The 25847-nt window shown below is 35.3% G+C and overlaps 1 protein-coding gene across 1 annotated transcript in view; it reads left to right on the forward strand.

Annotated features, from left to right (window-relative positions):
- HMCN1 (hemicentin 1) overlaps positions 1-25847 on the forward strand; it is a 519438-nt gene that overhangs the window by 272035 nt on the left and 221556 nt on the right. Inside the window, exons 26-36 of the mRNA XM_060035358.1 lie at positions 977-1171; positions 2156-2286; positions 2452-2599; positions 4528-4654; positions 7386-7540; positions 16792-17070; positions 17586-17867; positions 18589-18697; positions 19735-19904; positions 21081-21235; positions 24965-25088. Coding sequence (XP_059891341.1) covers positions 977-1171; positions 2156-2286; positions 2452-2599; positions 4528-4654; positions 7386-7540; positions 16792-17070; positions 17586-17867; positions 18589-18697; positions 19735-19904; positions 21081-21235; positions 24965-25088 — 1875 coding nt within the window. The remainder of the gene's footprint in view (positions 1-976; positions 1172-2155; positions 2287-2451; positions 2600-4527; positions 4655-7385; positions 7541-16791; positions 17071-17585; positions 17868-18588; positions 18698-19734; positions 19905-21080; positions 21236-24964; positions 25089-25847) is intronic.

Here is a 25847-nt window from a genome sequence, read left to right on the forward strand (position 1 = left end):
AAATGACACATTCTATGTATTCCTGCCATTCTCTTGTACTTAGATATATGACCATTCTTTAATATTTTTATTATGCTTTAATATAAGATTATTAGCCATTTCTTATACAATTATATTAATTTTATTGAATGTGCTTTTTTGATTTTTATAGAGATTAAGTAAAATGTGAAAGTACTTAGAATAGTACCTGGCACATTGTTTACTAAATAAATACATTCTTATTATAGAGTTTACTGTTTGTCTATTTCAGGTACGTCCTTTTGGCTCCATTATGCATTTTAAGATGGTTTTTATCACTTTCATTCATGAGTTATGTAACTTCCATTCACTCTCTTGGTCATAAATAAATTGAGGAAAGCAGTTCTGCTCACTGCTTTCTCAGCTTTCTTTTCAGTATAAAAAGTCAAGAAATAATCTATTGCCCTCTGTTTAACAGAATGGGATCCCCAGAAGATGTGTGGATAGTAGACGTTCCTCATCTCTGCTCTATCAGGCCTGTTTAAAATGTGACTTATGAAGCATCATTTCTGTACATCATTTATGTACTCTGAGCAATCTTCATGTATATTCCTCTGATAGCATCTTGTTTTTGCTCTTCCTTTATTTTCATCCAAAAACTCTCCCCATTTCTAGTCCATTTAATTAATATAGCTTTTTTCCCCCACTAGCAGCATAAACTCACTCCAGAAAATGTTTTGCTTTGCTTACTGTCATCTGAATGTCTTGATAAAAACAACTTTAATCAAATGCTACACTACAAACCATACATCTTTTAACACTGATCAGGAATTAGAGTCATTAAATACCATAATCTCGTCAAAATCCCATGCCAGGAGCAGTATCTTCAAAGAAGCATAGTACCTAAGGGTACATGTTATAATCATAACAAATTTTATTTCTCCTCAGGATATTTGCTATTTAATAGTGACTTCTAATTTTGTTGTAAAATATCACAAAGCTTTAATTTCTTATTTAGGTACCCCCAAACCAACCATCAAATGGTTGTGGAATGGTAGAGAGCTGACAGCCAGAGATCCTGGTATTTCTATATTAGAAGATGGTACATTGTTGGTTATTGCTTCTGTTACGCCATATGACAATGGGGAGTACATTTGTGTGGCAGTCAATGAAGCGGGAACCACAGAAAGAAAATATAACCTCAAAGTCCATGGTAAATACAGATAGAAATGCTAAAATCGTGTAACTGAAAATGTGACATTTTCAGATTCTTTTATATATGTTATTCTTTCAGTCTAGTGTTATTTAATATTTATGTGAATAGACGTGTTATCGACCAGAAAAGTAGTGGTCTAACTGCCTTTATTGATTTATTTTTTATCACTGAACGTTCAAATGGTAGAAAAAGATACAAAGTCAAAAGTCCCCTGGACCTGAGCTAAGCCATCTGCTTATCCTCCCTATGGGCAGGGAAAGTTGTTAGGTATATATGTGTGTGGATGTATCTTCCCAGAGATATTTTTATGCAAAAATGAAGAAATATGAATATATATTTCATCCTCTTTTTTTTACATACAAAAAGCATTTATAGTAGACCATTATATACATTACTCCACACCTTGCCTATTTCATTAAACACTCTATCCTGGGGATTATTCAATATTCCTAACTCTTATTTATGCCTACCTAGCATCCCACCATACCAAGATTTACTTAACTTTCTTCTAGTAATGATGAGCATTTGGTTTGGTACCATTTGTTTACTATTCTAAGTAATGCTTCAATGAAATCATGTATATACGGCACTTTGCACGTCAAAGGATAGTGCATTTTGAAATTTGATGGATATTGGCTTCCAGAAACACTGGGCAATATTCATTCTCATCAGCAAAGTAGTCTCACATAACTTGAGACTCTAGCAGTTTGCATTCTGAGTGGTATGTGAAATAAATAGGATCTCCCTTAAATTTATCCTTAATTCAAAACTCTAAAATAATAATTAAAGTAAAAATTCAATGAATTACTTATAAATATAGTGGTCAAGACTCTTCATTTCATAATAAAAGCTGTCTTAAGTATGACCAGCCTTCCTAGCTATCAAGTATCTCAGAATTTGCTTTCTAAAGTCCTTTGGAAAGAAACTTTGTATATAATATTTATTTAAAACTAGCTGACTACAACTTCTCACTTTTTGCAGTTCCTCCAGTAATTAAAGATAAAGAACAAGTAACAAATGTGTCCGTGTTGGTCAACCAGCTGACCAGTCTCATTTGTGAAGTTGAAGGTACTCCATCTCCCATCATTATGTGGTATAAAGATGATGTCCAGGTAAATGGAGACATCCAAATATGCATAGGTCCTTGCCTCTCCCTCTGAAGTAAATCATTCAAATGTGACTTTCTTATTAATAATAGTATAAAAATTTTACTTCAAATTTTAATTATGCATTTTTATTAGGATTGGAAATAACACTGACCCTTTTGGCCTTAAAAGGTGACTGAAAGCAGCACTATTCAGATTGTGAGCAATGGGAAGATATTAAAGCTCTTCAAAGCCACTCCAGAGGATGCAGGAAGATATTCCTGCAAAGCAATTAATACTGCAGGCACTTCTCAAAAGTATTTTAACATCGATGTGCTAGGTAAGGAAAACATTCTTTTAAAAAACTGCAGTTCAGATGCATTTCTTATATAGGACAGCATTAACTGTATTAAAGAGTAAAGAGATGAAAAATAAATTGATAGGAGAAATATCATTCATTTTATTCTATTATTATTTTTGTCTTTAATATTGGTTAATCAGAACCATGTGATATAGAAAGTGTATAGGTATTTGTTATTATCATATAGCGATGTCTATGGGTACTTGGTACTGTCTTGTACAGAAAATACTAAATTACTGCTCTTGTTAGTTTCTCTAATGATGTGGTCAGGAAATTCGTTGGGAAGTAACTATACAGGATGATGCACAGTAAAATTCATTCATGTTGCCAACATCTCCTAAAGCTGCTAGGTTGTACTTGAACTGAGGAAGGTAGTAAATTCGCCCTCCCCTGCATTCTAATTAATTCCTATAACTAAACAATCTCAGCCCTGATTCTAATTAAGTGGGGAGAATGCTGAGAATGGGTAGCAGCTGTAATAAATTGGGATTTAAAACATTTAAAATGTTTTAATCATAAAATTTCTATAAGTTTAGTTTGTGAGATTATATTTGCTTATTAAAATTTACTTTGTGATAAAATGACTTCCTTCCTTTTCAATGTTTTGCTCCTCGAAAGGGCATATGATTTGTAAGTCTGGAGTGGAAGTGAGGTCTGGGAATGATGCTGCATTAGAATTACCGTTCGTAAACTGCTAAAACATAAAAGTTCTCTCTCTCATAAGTCTTCTCAAAGCCTGAAGTACTTTGAATTTCCTCTGCTAAAATTACCATTATTGTATTTAAGTATAGGTTATAAAAACAAAGTGATCTTTTCTATCATTAGTCTCATCGGCATTATTTCTCTCGGCACTCATTTACTCTCATGACTTTGACTGCTGTCTGTGCACTGCTGTCTGTGCACTGATGACTCCCACATTTTTATCTCCAACTCAGACTTCTTCCCTGAGCTCTCAGGTGATATATCTGCTCTCCTCTACAATATCTTGGCTTGAATATCTCAGTGGCATAGAAAACTGACCCCCATCATAGTGACCAGCACCTCCATCCATCCACTTGCTTCTGACACAACCTGGTGCTCATTCTTCCTACCTCCCTCTCCCTGACTCTGTAAATCTGTCTACATCCTGTTAAATCTGCTTCTTAATTCCATGTTAATTATAATTTATAAGCTGAATTAATGTAATAGCCTCCTAACTACTCCCCTTCATCCAGTATTTGCCACTGGAATCTGATCTTCATTCAGAAGCCCGTGTGGTCTTAAAACAAATTTGATCACAGCCCTCCCTTATTGAAACCCTTTAATGGCTGATCATTGCTCTGAAGATTAAGATCAAGCATGGTAGTGTGATATAAAGGGGGAGGAGTCAAAGACCAGGGAAGTTTATGGGAGCTCTTTAATATGCTTTATAATTCTGAGAATAAAAACTAGTACAATCTTTTCACATTATATCTCATTTACAATTTTAGCATAGGAGCCCTTTAAAAGAGACAAGGGTAATATATGTCCAACAGCACTATGATAGAATTTAAACATTATAAGTTTGTCATTGACTATGTCATTCATTATCTAAAACGTATAGCAGTAGTAAATTTCATTATATGAGCTTGACTGCTCATTTATATTCTAAACTCCTTTTGTACATTGATTTAATACTCCTCAAAATGAGTTCTTTACTACTATAATTCTTCCAAGTAATTGTCTTGCTATCAAATCTTTCATGAACGTGTTCCTATGTTTAAATTTGACATTTGGGTCTGCAGATGTGATATGAAAGGGATTATTTTATGCTATTTTACTTTTAACATTAAGATCTTGTTGAAATATTATAGAAATCATTATCTTCTCTCACTCCCCACTCTTTTTGCTAAGTCATAGATTTTCATGATAAAATGTCTTTGTTCAAGTCCCACCCACCATAATAGGCACCAGCTCCCCAAGTGAAGTCTCAGTTGTCCTCAACCAGGATACCACCCTTGAATGCCAAGTCAAAGGCACTCCCTTTCCCATTATTCACTGGTTCAAAGATGGCAAGTGAGTACCTCTTCTGTATTTGTTACAAGGATCTAATTGTTTGGAAATAGATGTGGATTTTCCCCCTCTTAATTATCTTACCACATAGAATATTATTAAATGAACATGAAGGAAAAACAATATTGTTCAAAAATGGCCTCAAATTTATGAATTTATGAATTGTAGGACTTCATAAATGCTGGGAATTTATTTTAGAGACACAGAGGAACTCACATTTATTATACACTAAATATACACTAAGGGCTAAGAATGAAAAATGCAAGATCCAAGTACAGAGATAATCTTGTCTTTACATGGAATTGTTTGAATTATTAAAAAGGAAAACTTGCTTATGACAGCAAGATGCATGCTTAAGCTAGTTTAATATATGGTCAAAAAGGAACAACCACAAAAGAGCAATTAGATGTTTCTCTTGGCCCTTGTGTATTATTATAATTTCTGAAAGCAGCTGTCTAAGACCTAAATAGCAAAGAGTAAAGGTTTTCAGTGTATAAAATAAAGGATTGTGTAAAAACTTTTTATATGTCAATAAGAAAGACAAACAACATAGAAAAATGTGTGGAGGGTATAAACAGCCAATTAAGAAGTTATATAGTTAATCAATAAATATATTAAAAGATGCTTACCTTCGGGCTTCCCTGGTGGTGCAGCGGTTGAGAGTCCGCCTGCCGATGCAGGGGACGTGGGTTCGTGCCCCGGTCCGGGAAGATCCCACATGCCGCAGAGCGGCTGGGCCCGTGAGCCATGGCCGCTGAGCCTGCGCATCTGGAGCCTGTGCTCCGCAACGGGAGAGGCCACAACAGTGAGAGGCCCGCGTACCACACACACACACACACACACACACACAAAAAGATGCTTATCTTCAATAATTTGGAGAAGGTAAGCAAAATAATATGATTTTGTTTTTCATAGGTTAGTTTGGCAAGAAAAAGTAGAGGTTCGAAAAATATCAAGTGTTGGCTTAGAGTATGGGAAATCAGGATATAGGACTCTGATGGGACAATGTAAATTAGTACTCTGAAGGGCAATTTGTTGATATCTGTTAAAATTTAAATGCTCATATGCTATAATATAGCAATGACACTTCTGGTGTCTAGGACAGGGAAGCCGGTCATCTGTTCTGCAGGAAGGCTTGACTCCCTGAATACTCCCTGAAACACTGTGAAAGCAGAAAAGTGAAAACTGCTTAAAGCTTGACATTGGGAGAGAGGATAGATGACGTATGGCATTGTCTTATTATGAAACACTGGACAGCAATTCAAAAGAGTAAGATCAGGCTATATGTACCAAAACTATCTCCATAGCTATTGTCAAGTGAAAAGTAGAACAATAATACAATACCATTTATGTATAACAACTTTAGATTCCTCTAGCAATACATTTATGGGTGAAAAATGTTTAGAAAAATATGTGGAAGAACACAAACTAAACTGACAATCGTTAAGAAGTCTAGAGAAAAGATTCACATTGGGGTAATACAAGGAGACCTTTTCTTATTATAATGGTTTTTTGTTTGTTTCAATTTTTTGTGTTACTTGCATAATTAACAATCAGTGAAAGTTTTAAAGTTACTTAAATTTGAGTAGCATTATCAAGTATTCCACTTCTTTAAACAGTTAAAATGCATTAAAATAAGGTACTTTATTCTCTTAGCTTTAGAGAACTTAAAAGTCATACCAAGGAATAGTATGGGATGCTACCACAGAAAATTAAATGTGTTTCCATTTAACCTTGTAGTCTGATTGGTGGCTTATTAATATAGCAGTGCATCTATTTATCATGGGGCTAGTTCACTGCAGCTTTTTAAAAGCTGGCTATGGGTCTTCCTGAAAGAAGATCAATGGATTTTAAAGGCATGACTCTTAGGATATCATAGACTTTAATTACCATGATGTTTTAAGTATTAAATAAAGCTGCTGCCAAACATAAAGTAAGCATTTTATAGTAGTTAGTAAATGACTCCGTATAGTAGAAGAAGTCTTCCTTGACAAATATATATATATGAGCTGCCTTTGGGGTAAATATCTTTCAGTATTTATGATTATAAAAGCATTTATATTTATTACAATATCTACTTTTTAGGAAAATTGGCATGATCATTGTCTTTAGTAAGTAATAACCATTCATTCTATTGTAAATATTTTTCCAGGTGTTATTAGTTTACAAATAATATTGCTTAGCTTGAAGCTCCTGTACACTTAGTTTTTCTTTTCTGAATGATGGTAGAAATTTCGGCTTTGTAAACCAAAAAAAAAAAGTGGGGGGATGAATGAAAGAAATTAAGTTTTGTATTAATATTATTCAACAATTTAAGTTTGAAATGAAGTTCAATTTAATAATTTAATATTATTCAGTTAATTTAAGTTTAAGTGAAGTTTTGTCTCAGAGTGATAATTATTAAGTTTTGTATTCATATTATTCAACAATTTAAGTTTGAAATGAAGTTCAATTTAATAATTTAATATTATTCAGTTAATTTAAGTTTAAGTGAAGTTTTGTCTCAGAGTGATAATTACTACTTTCATTAGTAAAGTGGTTTAATAATTCTGTTCTTCTGAACAGAAGTACTTAATCATATCATTGTATTTTTTTTAGATTCATACTAAAAAACTCAACTTTGATTCATATTTTTAAATTCATATGATTGAATGATTGTTGTTGTGATTAATAAAATAGAAAACATTTAGGATAACAAAAATGGGTTCATGGAATAAAATTTTACTTTTTCTAGGCCTTTATTTTTGGGAGACTCTAATATTGAAATTCTAGACAAAGGACAAATTTTACATTTAAAGAATGCACGAAGAAGTGACAAGGGACGCTACCAGTGTACTGTGTCTAATGCAGCTGGCAAACAAGCCAAGGATATAAAACTGACTATCTATAGTAAGTGTGACGTTCTTATGCTTTTTACTGTTATTACCAGTTCTCATTATACATGAAAATCAGGGTTCGCTCTACTGTTAACTGCTCTTTGATTCAATACAAGTAATTTGGAATGCTACTTACTTTAAAAGAAAAAGCCCATTTTCTTGTGTTTTAGGCTAGAACATTGCATCCAATTTTAATGTATTTTATCATTAAGTATGGATTTCTTCAAGGGGTCTAGTGATTTTCATATGACCTCACTTAAGAGGTCAAGTATGCCCTGATTTGTTAGTATAAGATAAATCAAATGTCTGTATCCCTAAAGGGGTTTTTAAAAAGCTCTAAAAAGAGTAGAGATGCATGAAATAGAATGAAGATGATGGTATGAGAACAACTCAATTATTCTATTTTCATTGCATCTTGGCCTTTATTCAGACCACATGGTAATATTTTAAATGTTTTAGGCTGTGCTGCTATTTTCTCTCGGTTAAGTCCCCATCAGAGGTATGTAGCCCTCATTTCACTAAAATTCTCAATATCCCCTGAGGAAGGTGACTGCCAAAGTCATTTATTTTTTATGCCAGGAGCCGTAGGAAGGCACTTGAACATTATGTTGCAGGCACAAAGAATTGCATGATAGAAAGGAATAGGACTCATTAGGCCAGTCATGCTTATTGTGGCTCTACTTCCTGCACTATCTTCTGCTTTGTGTAGCGTTTGACAGTCAAGGAAAGTTTAGATACCTCAGGAATGTCACTTCCTTGTAGGATCTTCCCAAACCAAACCAATCACGTCATCACTCTCTATTACGTTGTCCTAGTTTTCTTTATAGCACGGATCACTGTCTGATAGTTCAGTTGCTTACTGATGGGTTTATTTACTTATCTGCTATTTCTCTCAAAGGAAGCTAAACTTCATAAAAGCAGGGCCTTGTTTTGCATGTTCTCCACTTTAATGTCTGATACACAGTAGCTCTCAAGAAATACTTGCTCAGTGAATGAATTGTCTAGTGATACACTGTTCAGTATGGTAGGCACCAGCCACACATGACTGTTGAGCACTGGAAATGTGGCTAGTCCAAATTGAGACAAGCTGTAAGTATAAAATACACACCAGATATCAAAGACTTAATATGGAAATATAATGTAAGATACCTAAGTAATAATTTTACATTGATTACATCTGAAATGAGGATATTTTAGATATATTGGACTAAGTAAAATGTATTATTTTCCTACTTTTTAATGTGGCTACTAGAAAATTTTAAATTATATATGTGGCCTTAATTATAATTCTGTTGGACGGTGATGGTTTGAGTCATGGATGTAGAAAACAAACTTATGGTTACCAGAGGTTAGGTGGGGAGGATAAATTGGGAGACCGGGACTGACACATACACGCTACTATGTATAAAATAGATAACTAATGAGACCCCGCTGTATAGCACAGGGAACTCTACTCAGCACTCTGTAATGGCCTATATGGGAAAAGAATCTAAAAAAAAAAAAACAGAAAGAGTGGATATATGTATATGTATAACAGATTCACTTTGCTGTACACCTGAAACTAACACAACATTGTAAATCAACTATACCCCAAAAAAAATTTAAAAAAACAAAAGGAACTTGGGCTTCTGAGGTAAGTGGACTTGGGTTCAGACCCAGCTTCTGCCACTTACTAACTTTGCAACTTTGGACAAATTGCCTGACCCCTCTGAGCTTCGGTCTCATCTATAAAATGGGGATAATAATAGTACCTACTTAATAATATTATTGTGAGGATCAATTGCTAGATACTTTATATTTCCCAGCTTACAGTAAAAGTTCAATGAATATTATTCATTTATTATTATCTACTTAGTGATTGTATTGTCTTGCAACTTGAAATATATGTGGAATCTGGCTTGATTTCTATATAACTTCACTGAATTGCAAATTTCCCTTTTTTAATGTTAGTTGTCTTTATATAAAGTTCAAATAGCTTTCTTGAATCAAAGAAATTTTATTTAATGCAGGCTTTTAAATCATTTCTTTCTACAAATAGAAGCCTGTGGAAGAAATCAGTCGTGAACAGACATGTATTCCAAAAAACAGTAATGTTACTGAAAGATTAGCTGTACAGGCATCCAAGTTAAACAAAAGTGGTATTGCTACCATTGGCCTCCTACCAGAACCAACCTTTTGAACAATAGGTGCAATATTTCCCCTAAGCTGTTGAATAGTTTTCTCTACATTGTTGTATTGTTGCCAAAGAATGTGATGAATACGTTTTGGTGATTCAATAAGACTCCTATTTCCATAGGAGTTGAGTTCTTTCATTTCAGATTTTCTTGTTCATTTGGTATGATGCCCTAAGGCACTGAGAAGAGAGGGCTTTGTAATGACTAAACCTTCTTAGATTGTCTGAGATGAAAGGCACTGTAACACTGTGAAGTTTTAAGTATTCAGTAATTCAGGAAATAATGCCACTTCCTCTCTAGCAAGCTTGTCTGCACCTCTGAGTGGGTAATCTTAAGCTTATTTTGTTTCGCTTGTGAAAATGCTTTTATTCCTAAGAATAAATGAAACAGCTGCCATACTTGGGCTAACTGTGAGAAATATTTATATAGATTTCAGGTTGAGAATGTGGTTCATAATGCAGTTTATTCATTCATTTTCTTTATTTACATACTAACATGAGGAAAAAGCAGGTGGGTCCGATGCATCTGAAAGGCAGAAATGCACATTGTGCCTGAATTAGGGAAGAAATGGAGACAAAATATGATGAAAAATAAAAGAGATGGAGGGGAATTGGGGGGTGGGGAATGAATGTGGAAAAAAAAGGAAATAAAGAGCTTTTAATAACCTATGGGGAGACTGCAGATTCATAGCCAGTAGTTCTGAAGCAAAGATTTTTAACCTGCAGTCCGTGCATAAGTTTCAGAGGTCTGAGAGTTTCCCCAAATGGTGTAAAAGTCTTTGAGTGTATGTACATGGTACATTTTAATGTGCAGTGGGTTCATAACATTTACCTGTAACACCCTTCCTCAAACAGAAGTACAGGTCTCATAAAAGTATACGTGAATTAAATTGAAACAGGAAGAAATATTTATCTGGAAGATTTAAACAGTAGATGGTTTATTGTTCTGCTTTCAGCTGGAAATGTTCTTTGAGTAATTTTTTCCTCAATTTCATAAATACAAACTTTTAAAATGAACTCTTTTCAATACAAGTGATATTCCTTTGTAAAGCATTCATGGAGGGTAAGGGGTTGTTTGAACCTATGTTCTTGACTTCATTTATTTAATTTAATTTAATTTGTTTATTTTTATTAGTTTTTATTGTAGTATGGTTGCTTTACAATGTTGTGTTAGCCTCCACTGCACAACAAAATGAATCAGCCATACATATACAGATATCCCCTCTCTTCTGGACTTGCCTCCCATTTAGGTTACCACAGTGCATTAAGTAGAGTTCCCATCTGTTTTTGACTTCATTAATGTATCATCCAACTAATTAGGCTAGCCAGTTTATTTAGACAATTTCAGCTCAAAATTTGATGTATGTTTCCAGATTCCATCAGTAGGCTCAAATCAAAATTAAAATTTAAAGTCTGAGGGCTTCCCTGGTGGCGCAGTGGTTGAGAGTCCGCCTGCCGATGCAGGGGACACGGGTTCATGCCCTGGTCCGGGAAGATCCCACATGCCGCAGAGCAGCTAGGCCCGTGAGCTATGGCCGCTGAGCCTGCACATCTGGAGCCTGTGCTCTGCAACGGGAGAGGCCACAACAGTGAGAGGCCCACGTACTGCAAAAAAAAAAAAAAAAAAAAATTAAAGTCTGAGTAAAATGTTCTTTCTTAAGATTTCAAAATGGTGGCTTGAATTGAAATTAATTAATTATCTATAGCAGGACTTGACAAACCTTTTTTATAAAGGGCAAGTTGGTAAATATTTTAGACTTTGCAGACTATGAGGCAAAATCAAGGACATTATGTAGGTACTTACATAACAAAATAGAAAGAAATGTCTATCAATTGTTTATTCATGATATTCTATTTTTCTGGTAATTTTAAAAATTGTAAAATTTGTTGTAATACAAGTCTACTAATGAGAATGGATTTCTTTTGGAGTGATAACATTTTACTTAATTAGAGTTCAAAGTTAATGATTCCTGTCACCAAAATTAAATGCAGATGTTCATCTGTTAATACTGGTATGTAATGAGATTTTATGTATTTCATTTTTGAAAATGTCTTTTCATTCAGATACTGTAGATACTGTCAAATACTAATATCATTTCACAAACATAAGATTTTAATTGATCATATTCATTACTTGAAAGGCATTTGCAGAATTCTGTTATATTCTCTTGATATTTGACTTTTGGCCTGCCATTCTACTCCCAATTAATCAATTCCAATTGAAGGTTAGTTGGAAGGCCCTCGTTTTCAGAGGTAAAAGAACTTAAAATGTGGAAATTTCATTTGCATTTGCATCAAAGTTTGACAAACATTGTTGAAACTGAAAGTTGAGCTCAAAATATATTCACTGCAAATTTGTAGGGGAATCGAGATCTGAGTTTTGTTTGACAGCATGGAAAATGTGTAGAGGAGCTTGACATTACTTGTGATTCAAACAACAGAATGAGTACTAACAGTATAGATTTTGCATTCAAGTGCTGGTTTTATCTGGTAAGTTTAGGTCGAACTTATTAAGAAACATTGTCAAGTTTATGGCAAAACTAAATTCCAAAATCATTCAGTACTCAATAATAGTGTTTGAGGACAATTCTCATTCAGAAAAAATTCAGTCTCAGTCCTAAGCTCCAAAAATTAAAATGTAACTTTACCACCATTAAGACATTAAGCTGCTATAAGGTAGAACAAGTCATTATATTCACCTTCTACTTCTGACAAAAATTCATGGAACTGATGATATTTAAGTCCATAAGAGCAAGTAAAATACCCCATGGACAGTTCTCTTTCAATACCACATGAATATTTTACACAAGTGCTGATGAATAGTACAAGGAATAACGATAGACTTTTAGAATTTTACATTTTAATAAATTTAAAATGTAAAATTTGTAAATTTCTCTAAACCTTTTTCTGCCCCACACGTATTTTTATCACCATCAGCTGTAGCACATCTTAGCAGATTCCACTTCAGGTTGTAATAAATTAGTGCTTTTTCAACTTCTTTGAAAATATTTTTGTCTGTAGTTGTTCCATGCAGACTATTCTTAGAGACTAATTCTTCAGTTTCTTCACCGTGGCATTGACTCCTCAAATAAAAGACAGCTAAGCAGTATCAGTAACATGTCAATTTGTCAAGAGCCAAGAATACTGTTCAGAAAAGTTGCCTTTAAAAAAAAAAAAAGACTATTGATATTGTCAGTTTTCTCAACTCTTCAAGCAGTTTTTCTTATGGAAAGGCTGATCATCTTAAACAAATTGATTAGTTTAGGCATAATTGTTTGCTAATGCAATCATTCTTGATTTAATTAAATCACTGTTGGTAAATGGCTCTCCTTCCTTGGCTAACAAATGAGCCACTCAGAAACTTAGATGGTAGCCTCATTTTGACTTTTTGTGAAGAAATTCTGCCTAATGAGACATTCCATTTTATATTAATTTATCGGTTGTTTTTCTTTGAATGGGATATATTGGGATGAGTGCTTAGGCTAATAGTTAGTGTACACTGTATTTTTTCAAAACAGCTATAGTGTTATTAAAAAATAAACTCAGTGCTTTGCCATTGAACCTAATAACAAAATAATCCGCACTGTTCTGTGCTTTAAAAATGGCACGTTTTAAAGCTTACTTTTCTTTCTTTTGTGTGTTTTGACATGGGGAGTGTGCACTGGTAATAAAAGTAAAGTAAAATATCACGATATGGTGATATTTATGGCACTTGAAATGCTGTTGGCTTATAATTGTGTCACTGAAATTTATGGTGGGCTGAGCAACAGTGAGAAGCAATGAGAACACCACATTTGGTATTTATTGCAACAATTTAACTCTGCCATTGTAGAAGTGAAAGTAGCCATAGACAGTACATAAACAAATGAGGATGACCATATTCCAATAAAACTTAATAGGTGCTGAAGTTTGAATTTCATATAATTTTTACATGTCACAAAATATTATCATTATTTTGATTTTTTCCAGTCATTTAAAAATGCAAAAACTGTGCTTAGTTCAGCATCTTGATGCCTGGCCTGTGGGCCATAATTGGCTGCCCTGATTTATATAGTAAACCACCTTATAGAAAAATTATTCCACCATCAAATTTACCTCACAACACAGGCATACCTCTGAGATATTGCAGGTTCTGTTCCAGACCACCACAATAAAGCAAATATTGCAATAAAGCGAGTCACACAAATTTTTTTTGGTTTCCCAGTGCAAATAAAAGTTATGTTTACACTATACTATAGTCTATTAAATGTACAAAAGCATTATGTCTAAAAAAAGTACACACCTTAATTTAAAAATACTTTATCGCTAAAAGATACTAACCATCATCTGAGCCTTTAGCAAGTCATAGTAGTAACATTAAAATCTCTGATCAGATATACAGATTGCCAACAAACACATGAAAGAATGCTCAACATCATTAATCATTAGAGAAATGCAGATCAAAACTACAATGAGATATCATCTCACACCAGTCAGAATGGCCATCATCAAAAAAATCTACAAACAGTAAATGCTGGAGAGGGTGTGGAGAAAAGAGAACCCTCTTGCACTGTTGGTGGGAATGTAAATTGATACAGCCACTATGGGGAACAGTATGGAGGTTCCTTAAAATACTAAAAATAGAACTACCATACGACCCAGCAATCTCACTACTGGGCATATACCCTGAGAAAACCATAATTCAAAAAGAGTCATGTACCACAATGTTCATTGCAGCTCTATTTACAATAGCCAGGACATGGAAGCAACCTAAGTGCCCATCAACAGATGAATGGATACATAGGATGTGGCACATATATACAATGGAATATTACTCAGCCATAAAAAGAAACAAAATTGAGTTATTTGCAGTGAGGTGGATGGACCTAGAGTCTGTCATACAGAGTGAAGTAAGTCAGAAAGAGAAAAACAAATACTGTATGCTAACACATATATATGGAATCTGGAAAAAAAAAAAAGGTGATGAAGAACCTAGGGGCAAGATGAGAATAAAGACACAAACCTCCCAGAGAATGGACTTGAGGACACGGGCAGGGGAAAGGGTAAGCTGAGACAAAGTGAGAGAGTGGCATGGACATATATACACTATCAAATGTAAAATAGATAGCTAGTGGGAAGCAGCTGCATAGCACAGCGAGATCAGCTCGGTGCTTTGTGACCACCTAGAGGGGTGGGATAGGGAGGGTGGGAGGGAAGGAGACATAAGAGGGAAGAGATATGGGGATATATGTATATGTATAGCTGGTTTCCTTTATTATAAAGCAGAAACTAACACACTATTGTACAGCAATTATACTCCAATAAAGATGTTAAAAAAAGATATATTTTTATTAAAGAATCCATCATGATCACTAAAAAAAATAAAATAAAATCTCTGATCATAGATCTCCACAACAAATATAATAATAATGAAAAAGTTTGAAATATTGATAGAAATACCAAAATGTGACAAAGACAGGAGGTGAGCCAATGCTGTTGGAAAATAGTGCCAATAGACTTGCTCAGTGCAGACCTGCCACAGACCTTCAGTTTGTGAAAAATACAGTGTCGGCAAAGCACAGTAAAAGGAAGTATGCCTGTATAGTAGATCTTGCCTTCATTTATGTGTGAGGAAAAAAAATATGTATATCAATGTTTGTCACTGTGAACTAATTCTAAGAACAATTATCAGAAAACATTAAGGAATTCCACTCAGATCTAGATACTGTTTTCTAATATTCTTTTCCACTAAAAAGAACCAGAGCTTCTAGGAGAAATAGTTAATTCTAAGGCTGGGGCAGAGAGTATAAAGATGAGCCTGGAGCATGTAGTAGGGCCAGAAAATAAGAAAATACTAAAATAATATGATGTGAGTATGTCAAAGGGACATAGGGCCGGTTGGAATAGCTCCCAAAGGCCATAACTGGAACAATTTGAACAATAAAATAAATAATGTAGTATTGGATTATACCCAAAGTATAAAATGAATCTCCATGAGTGCATATTGATATAAAGAAATAAATTGGGGAAGAGAGACTAATCTCTCATACAGAAGAATTCCAGATGATAAATTATGTAGGTATTCCCCTCTCAAGGAAGTAGAATAGCTCTCCCCCTCATATATATGGGCTGGGAAGAGTGATTCTTTTCAAAAGGGCAAAAGAGAGTAACTTTACAGTGGAGGAACCTAGCAAAATCTACCTCAACCAGGTGGTCAAGGTCAACATCATCAGTGATAAGCTGTGTTGATAGTGTGTACCCTTGATATGACTGATGAGAATGGTACTCCGTGATCGTGCTTCCAAAACCCATAACCCTAGTCCAAACATCAGAAAAACATTCTCTTCTAAAATAAAAGTTTATTTTAAAAAATTAAAGCACTCAAATTCAGGCACATGCCATTTAATTTATTTTAAGTTATTGCAGTGACAGCACAATCCTGGAATGATCGTGTTCAGAGTATGTAGCAGAGCTTGAGTCAGTGGTGTTGTTTTTCCAGCAGCAGAGTCCTCATGTGGTGTGAGAGGCCAGACATGTGGTTACTGAATTATGAAAGATACACATGTAGCCAATTAGATGAGTATAATTGAGTGAATGAACTCTCTGTGGCGGTTCCAAAAAAAAAAAAAAAAAAGTAAGAAGAAGCAAAAGTTAAAGACTCCACAGCTATTACCAGTAGCTGGATCTGAAAGCACTTAGGCCTTTTGTATTTCCTGGGGAAAGGGCATGCAGTTGTACCTCATCTGACATTTTTGCTCCCTTGGCCTCATTTCAAACTTATTGTATTTACTTTAAGTGGGATTTATTTTGTTTTGCTTTGTTTGTTAAACACGACTTTCTTAGTTACTGTAATATGATCTATTGGGCTTAAATGAACCCCTGAAATGAAAACTGACTTTCTGCTTTTACTGAAATCTGAAACCCAAAAGGACAGTGATGAAGATTGTTTTGACAAAACAGGCAACTAATTATCAATAGGTAAATCACAGACTTCCTAATTGTCTTTAATTCATATTTACTTTAATGCATTATTTAAATATCTATAGCGTTTGAGACTTTGATGCAGATGCTAAAACTTAGAAGACTTGTTTCTGTTCTGAAATCCTTTGTAGTTCCACCTAGTATTAAAGGAGGGAATGTCACCACAGAAATATCAGCACTGATCAACAGCATAATTAAACTGGAATGTGAAACACGGGGACTTCCAATGCCTGCTATTACTTGGTATAAAGACGGCCAACCAATCATATCCAGCTCACAAGCACTTTATATTGATAAAGGACAATTTCTTCATATCCCTCGAGCACAGGTCTCTGATTCAGCAACATATAAGTGTCAAGTAACCAATGTTGCTGGGACTGCTGAAAAATCTTTCCATGTGGATGTCTATGGTAAGGAAAAAAATATATGTTTTAATTATGTACTTTTCTGCCTATGCTTTCTAATATGGCAACATGCAATTTGTTCACTAATAAATCCCTGTTGGGTTGGGTTGTCTTCGATATGCATACATTGGAATTAGAAGAATTTGTCTCATGATTTGGAAAAATATTTTAAAAAGCTAAGGTTAGCAAGAAGTGGCCCATTCATTCAGTCAACCATCTGCCTATGGCACTAGGGAATCTAGACCATTTGATTTTTACGGAGAAGGTAAAGTAGTTCTTAGCACTAAGCTCATTCTCTCCAATTTGTCCTTTTTAAGCCAGACACAGTATAGCGTATCCGACAGTATTTAGACTAATTGCAGATAAGCTGAACCAAGAAATTCTTTCCTCAGTAGCTTAGGGGGAGATGGACATATAGGTAGTTTCTGTAGTCAAACTACGTGAGTTAAAAATGAAAAGAATCCCCTTTATTTCATGAGGATTTTAAAGAAATGCCTGAAATATTACTCTTTCCTACGTAGTTCCTCCAATGATTGAAGGTGACTTGGCTGTGCCTCTCAATAAGCAAGTGGTTATTGCTCATTCGTTGACACTGGAATGTAAAGCTGCTGGCAACCCTCCTCCAGTTCTCACCTGGTTGAAAGACGGTGTACCTGTGAAAGCGAGTAACAACATCCGCATAGAAGCTGGTGGGAAGAAACTAGAAATCATGGGTGCCCTAGAAGTCGATAGGGGACAGTATATATGTGTGGCTACCAGTGTGGCAGGAGAAAAGGAAATCAAATACGAAGTTGACGTCCTAGGTAAATGAGGATGCTGCCACCTGTCTTCTCATATTCATAGCAAAACCTGACTAGTTTATTAAATGCTTTTGTGTTCATGGAATAATAAAACAATCTTAGAGAAGGTTTAGTGATCTGTTCAACTCTGGACTACACATTACTGAGTGGTGAATTGATCACCAGAGTCCCAAGATCTAAAAACCCACATAAATCTTCCACTTGCCCTGATAGGTACACTTTGTAAGTAGGTAGATGCCTTTTTACATTTGTGACAATATTTGATTGTAGTGAGTGACAGCATGGTCTCTTGTCATGAGCACTGTGTTAAACAATAGGAAACTTAGTCTGTGGCACTTGGAAAGTCATCTTGTAACCTTACATCTCTATTTCTTTATAAATTGAAGGCTTTCAATGCAGGCCCAATTTTTGAGGTTCCCTTATCTTATTCTTATGAAAATAAGCAACATAAAATATGAATCAACTTTATGTTTTGATGGCATCATCAGCCCCATAGTGCTAGATTAACTGAGAAAAATTCACAGTGTGTCGAAAGTATATTTATTGATCGTGGCAAATGTGTATTGTAAAAGGTATTTTACAATACATTTCTGAAGTCTCCTTCATGTACCAAATGACTATGATACTTATCAGCCTTCTAAGTGCAACTTAGTATTGCTTAAAGTGATGCTATATTTTTTCTTGTAAACATTTCTTTGTATGTTACATCCTTGCTGTTTTCTAGTGCCACCAGCTATAGAAGGAGGAGACGAAATGTCTTACTTCATTGTGATGGTTAATAACTTACTGGAGCTAGATTGTCAAGTGACAGGCTCTCCTCCACCAACTATCATGTAAGGGTTTTGGTATGTCTTCTAAATATCTCCCACTTCTTTATTTGAGTGTTTTAGAGCTATCTTGAAAGAGGTTCTGTGTCATTCAAAAGTGATTTATAAAATTATACTAATTATATCCCTCTTTTAAAAGACGTACTCTATATTCAAGGCAACTTTTATCCGATACTCACAGGGCCCATAAATCTCAATTAGAAGACTTCGTTATATGCTCTTAAAAATTACATTTTCAGTTCATAGAGACAGACTATTAAGCAGTATCTGTCAGATCTTCCTGAAGCACTGAAATGTTAAATGAACAACGGAATTTAAAACAGTATGCCAGACATATTAAGGAATAGTGGAAGTTAACATGAATATATGATTACCAATACTTTTTTCTCATTCCTTCATTCACGAAGTATTTCTTCAATACTTACCTTTCATTTCCAAAGTGCTATGGGATATGCAAAGGAACAGATACTCAGCTAACTTTTGGGCTAAAGTATGTTCACCCATGATTATACAACTAAATGGAAAGTGATAATTCATAATAAATTAAAAATTATAATGCTATATGATTTTAGGATTTTATTTTACAGATGTTTTAAGATTATGTGTGTTTTGTTGGTTAATATTATTTAAGCATTTGAAGTGAGTGATATGTAGGGACATTTGCCTCTTTCTGTAGCCCAGCATTAATAGAAGAATGAAGAACTGTACACATAGTTCTTGGGTTCCAATAATATGCCAGCTTCTTTGTTAAACTAGGTTTCCTTTTTCTTTTCCCTATTTACAGTTTATTCTATTAGAGTGAGCAGATGGGAAATCAGGCAAGTACATAATTGAGAATACATATATATAAATGTATCATATATATATATATACACATATACACATATACATACATATATATAAGTATATAAGTCGAATATATGAATAAATGTAGTTCCTCCGAGATAGATAGATTGCTTTAGAAACATAGTTATTTAAGATATAGTTAGGAACATAGTTATTGAAAATATGTCTCCAGACTTCTTTTTGCCTTATTTCTGTAGGTGGCTGAAGGATGGCCAGCTAATTGATGAAAGGGATGGATTCAAGATCTTACTAAATGGACACAAACTGGTTATTGCCCAGGCTCAAGTGTCAGACACAGGCCTTTATCGGTGTGTAGCAACAAACACTGCTGGGGACCACAAGAAGGAATTTGAAGTGACTGTTCATGGTATGCTGAAGAAGGAGCATTTCACCGAAAATTCATTTGTGCATTGTTTCAGTATCTAATTCAGAACTTAGCTCAGTAATCTGGATAAATCTTGAGTTGTGGAAAGTAGTGCTAATTTGAGTGAGAATTTGGATCAAATTTGAATTAGATATTGGAAAATTTTAAGGCACTTTGCTAACACAGAAGATTTAACCAAGAGGTATCATGTCAATGAACTGAGACCGAATTTAAATGGTAAGAGGTATATTCTGCATAGAATGTGAGGGTCTGAGGAATGAGATCAAAGAAGATAGAAGAGGCAGGCAGCAAATTTCAAATAAAGGGGGGATACGAGTGTTCAAAGATTCAGCCAAAACAGGAGGGAGTGTGAATAAAGTCATTTCCAGAAATGGAGGCTGAGGGTGTTGTGCAGGATCCAGGGCACATAAGTGCACTCAAGGAACTGGCACAATAGGGTTAGAACCATTAGTCTAATGACAGAAGCAACCCTCTGCCAGGGTATTAGGTATCTCACTTGCCAGCAGACCTCGGGAAGGGAGGGACTGGAATGAGAAACTGGAGAGTGTTTGGAAGCCACAAGTAGAGGTTTCTATGAACATCAACTTCATTATTCCCAGGCGGACTGGTTTTTTTCCTGCATTTTGATGGAATACAGCTAATGCTGTTTCTCAGTCTCAATTCCAATTCTTGAGGGAGGGAATCTGGCAGGCCCAGCTTAAATCAAGTTACTATCCTGGATTTAATCAGCCTTACTGGGGACAGAGTCATGTGGTATAAATATGGGTACTGGAAACCCACCCCAATTTAATGAGGCAGTTCTAGAGAAAGGGCAGGTCATAGTAGATTGGGAAAACACACCAAGAGGTTGTAAACCAAACATACATGTGGATTGCAGTTGGCTGTAAATACACTTCACTTATTCTCTGGAGAATTAGAGACCCATAGTTAAGAAATAAGTAATCTCTAAAATTGCTAAAAGTTAGAAGTGAAATGCATGGAGTGAAATTATTCTGTTTGTTAAAATAGGCCTCTGCCCTTTTCTAAATTTTGAAGTTTCAGGTTCTTGGATACAGACATTTAAGTGTTTGATCCCACTGATTATAGTTTTCGCTCCCTCCCTCACTTCCTTTTTTCTTCCTTCTTTCCTTTCTTCTCCTCTCTTTTTGTTAAATCTAGTTCCTCCAACAATCAAATCCTCAGGGCTTTCTGAGAGAGCTGTAGTAAGGTATAAGCCCATCACCTTGCAGTGCATAGCCAATGGCATTCCAAAGCCATCCATTACATGGTTAAAAGATGGCCAACCTGTCAACACTGCCCAAGGAAACCTCAAAGTAAGTATGAATATTATTTTGTCCAAGATGAGAAAGCTATATATGGAGCTATCATATTCTCCTTTCTTAATTATAGATTTTCCTGTTGGATAGATTTTGCAGGAAATGTACTAAAACAATATGTGTTTTCCTTAGGATTTTTCAGAATTTAACTTAATATTTTGATTTGAAAAATGGAATTAATTAAAGACTAATAACAATGATGTTAACTTTAACCTAGTGGTTGGTATTTTTATTATTTCAATTTATGCCTGTTTTAATTATTTAAAAACTAGTATCTTATGGAGGAATAGTTCATCAGTACTAAGTAAGTCAGAGTATCCTCAGTATATTCACCATTGACCAGGATTAAGGTAGAATTATATCTATTGATACATAAACCTAAGTGAAATGGTTTCTTGAAAAACATAGTTTAGTTTATAAACATCATGATGGCAGAGACTCAGTCTCTATGAATAAGTTCACTTGTGTATCTTTCATATTGAGTATAGTCCCGGGCATATAACTGTATCTCAGTACATATTTGTTGAATTAATAGATAGGTAGATTGCAAACCTGAGTAATCTACATGATACAATTAAAATAATTAATAGATTTTGCTACTAAGATCAAGTTAATTGACTAATGTGGGTTTGAGCTTTGCTTGAGGTAGGTTTCAGTAACAAGGGATGTGCCAAGTTCTTCTCCCGGCAGAAGTGATGGATATCTGTTCATTTATCATTCCTATTGCAAATTGAATGGAACTAATCTCACATATTTGCGCCAACAAAAGATTTAATATGTAGCCTTCTAACACAGAGCAGGTAAACAACTGTTTACCTGGGAGACAAATATTTATCATACAATCGTACAAAAGTATAATTGCAAACTGTGATGAGTAATTTTAGGAGACAGTATAGAGAGGTATAAGAACAGATAATGAGGAAAGCCTTTGAGCGTGTGTTGGTTTGCAACCCCTGGAGCTTCCCGGGTGTCATCTGAAATCGGCCCCCTATTCAGAGAGAGCAGAGAGAGATCTAAGAAAGAGGCACAGCACTCCAGATTGGTAGGGGGCAGGTTTAATAAGCAAGGGAACTTACTTACCAGGCTTGTCTTGGATGACTGCAAGATGAGTAGATCTCCTCACGTGCCCACCAAATCTTAAAAGTTTATATAGAGGTCTTAACTGGGTTCAGTCATATATCCTGTCCAGATGGTCTCAACATCACACTACTATCTCAAGGCTGCGTCCTTGGGCAGTTTCTAGCACTGGGAAAGAAGATGGAATGCACATTCCAAAAGTGGGGAGAGGATGAGGAGCCTCCAAATGCCTGAGTCCAGCTCACGGGTCATCCCTGCGGTCACATCCTCTCAGTGACCTCCTCCAACAGGGTGAGGGAGGGTAATTTATGGAAAAAGTTTTTAAGCAGAGATCTGAAGAACATATGGAGTTAAGTGGGCAAATTAATAGAAGAGAGGTGAGTAGAATCTTTCAGAGGAGATGTGCATGGGCAAACAACCTAAAGTAAAGGGGAGCATGATGCCTCTTGAGAACGTGAAAGCAAGCCATTGGATTAGGGAACCAAGAGCAAGGGAGAAATGGTATTAGAGGAGACCAGAGGACAGGTAGGAGGCATTTAAGTAATGTTAATGATTTTATTTTCACTTTGCGAATTTCACAGTGTGAAATTTTTGAACAGTTTTAAGAGAAGAGTGACATGATCAGGCTTATATTTTCAATAGTTACCTAGGCCCGTTTGGAGAATGAATTGTAGGAGTCAAGAGTAGATATGTGGAAATCAGTTACTTATTTGCATTTGTCTAAGAGAGAAAAGATAGAAATTTGGACTCACATGCTGGCCATAGAGATGAGGATACATGGATATATTTGAGAGTTATTTATTGGTTAAATCATTAGGGCTTGATTATAGATTGTTGATGAAAGGTAAGGGAGTGGAGAATATCAAGAAAAATTAGTAGGAAGCTAATCTACACAAGTACATAAATAGTGATGCCATCCAGTGAGAAAGGAGACTTTGGAGGAAGATAAGTTTGAGGGGGAATAACTGTGATTTGAGTTTTAGACTTCTGGGTGTTGAGTTGACCTTGAAATAAACTAGTGGAGTTGCCAGGTAGACCATTGAATATATGGTCTTGGAGCTCAAAAGATAGTTCTGGCTGGGGATATTGGCACACAGATCATATTTGAAACGCATGGACGTAGATGAGTTAATCCGAGGGCAGAATAAAGAGTAAGAAGAAATAAAAAAAAAATGATCTAGTTCAGAATCTTAAGAAATTACTGCACTTAAAGGCCGTATGCAAAAGTCTAGAAGTGAATATAAGTATATGAATGTGCTGCTTAACGTGTTTAGTACAGTATGGATGAAGAATAAGTTACGTGGGAGTTTATGTGGGAGTGTATGGAGAGAAGATCTTATGGGGTCAGAATGCGGTAAGCCTGGAAGGCTTTGCTGAGTTCGGATTTCATTCTGGGCGAAGTGGGGAGCCATGAATGAGCTTTGAAGGGGGACTGGTAAAAGGATCAAATTTGCATTTTAGATAAATTATTCTGGCAACAGTATGCAAGGCAGATTAACAGTTAGGGAGGTTGGAGACACTGGAATATAAATTAAGGAGCCATTATAATCCCACAGTGGCTGTGAGAATGGAGACAGGGGGTCTGAGAAACACAGAGTGGTATAATTACTAAGAGAGTCAAAGTGGGCTCTGAAACCCAGATGACTGGTGTCATTAAACAAGATTGGAAACACGCAATGAGAATTTGGTTTAGAAATACAGGAAAACAGCTTTATTTTGGATTGTTCAATTTCATGTGCTAACCTGTCCAGCAGATAGCTGGAAGCTCAGGAGAAAAGTTGAGGCCAATGCTGTAAATTTAGGAGTCTGCATGGGATTCTTCATCACAGCCATGGGTTTGGATGAAAACTATCAGAAAGCTAAGTTTCCTGTTTATGGAACAGGGAGAGGAAGCAGATTCCATAAAGTAATCTACTAAGAAAGTCAGCGAATGAGAACTGAGGGAATGCTGTACCTTCAGCTCCCAGAGGGCAGAGTGACTGAAGGAGCAGGAAGTCAACAACGCCAAATGCTGTAGATGGTGAAGGAGAGTATGAGCTCACTGCCTAGGCCGCTGCATGCTGTGATTAGAAGTTAACTGGTAACCTCTGAATAATCATTTTCAAAAAATAACCACTGAATCACCAGTTCCAAAATGGTAGAGGCTAGCTGTAATGCGTTTAGGAGGGAAATAAGGAAAAACAGTCAAGGAAATTTATCTGCATTTCCATTACTCATATTTTATAATTTTTATTGTTTTTCTGGCCCCCATGACCATTTAATCAAAAAAGATTGTTTTAAAACTATTTATGAAGTGTTACATAAATGTAACCATGTTTTTTTCAAATAGCTTAAATTTTCATCACATACCTCATAGTTGCAGCGCTAAAGTCTTTTATTCAGTGGAGTTTTATGACTGTACCAGCAGGCTTGCCTTAGGTAACACTGTTTTGTGTTTTCCAATGACTAAGAAAAGCTTTTCAATCAAAATAGTCTATTTTCTTGTGCATGATGAAGTGATCTGGCTCTAATCTATCAAAAGATAATTAAGATACTGGCATAAAAATACAACTAGATATTATAAATTTAAATGAGTTTGTCTATTCAGCAGATGTTTTCAAGTCCAAGTGTAAAGTACAAAATGCTGCCATACTTTCTGATCCCAATTAGATACAGTCTTCTGGTCGAGTTCTACAAATGGCCAAAGCCCTCATGGAAGATGCTGGCAGATACACATGTGTGGCTACCAATGCAGCTGGAGAAACACAACAGCACATTCAACTGCATGTGCATGGTAATGGCATCTTCACGTCTTAACAAGAGTGTTTCTGTGGCTTTTTTAAAACATAGTGGGCCCATTTTTACTGAATTGTAGTATAAAAGAAGCAAGTGTTTATTTTAATCTGTATAAAAAAAGTATATAGTTTTTTTTACATTATTTTCATTATAATTGCTCATATTAAGATCTTCAGTTTTCAGGTTGTCAAACAGGAAGTGCTGGAGCTCATAAGTAAATAAATGCACTACCCTGTGTTTTAATTATTTGAATTCTGTCAACTGATAACTTTGTACAGATAACGTCTGTTGAAAAAAAAACCCAGAAGTTGCAGGGTTTTTCCTTAGCGTTGTCTGTGATTATCCTGCTTGCCTATAAGATGGATTTTGTGAGTAGAAGCTATTCTTGACTCAGGATCTTCTCTCATGTGCTTTAATAAAAAGTCGGGTTGGCTGTGGAACACTTCATGAATACTGTAGCTTCACAGGTAAACTTGAAAGATTACCTGACCTTGAGTGTAAGACTTCACATCTCTAGAGGCTCATCAGAAAGGGCCAAGAATTGTAGGCTTGAGCTTTCCTAACTCAGCCAAGGATATTTGCAGAGAGCTAGCCAAGCTCTCATTGTACGTGTTGTTCATTTTCTCTAATTCACGTGATTGCTTGTTAAACTTTTATTCATTCATTCATTCTGTCCATCCATTCATTCATATATTTACTCTACATTTTCTGAGCAATCTTAACCTAGAAGAACACTCCAGCACTTAGTTTAATTCCA

The sequence above is a fragment of the Delphinus delphis genome, chromosome 1 (assembly GCF_949987515.2).
Source record: "Delphinus delphis chromosome 1, mDelDel1.2, whole genome shotgun sequence".
NCBI classification, from domain to species: domain Eukaryota; kingdom Metazoa; phylum Chordata; class Mammalia; order Artiodactyla; family Delphinidae; genus Delphinus; species Delphinus delphis.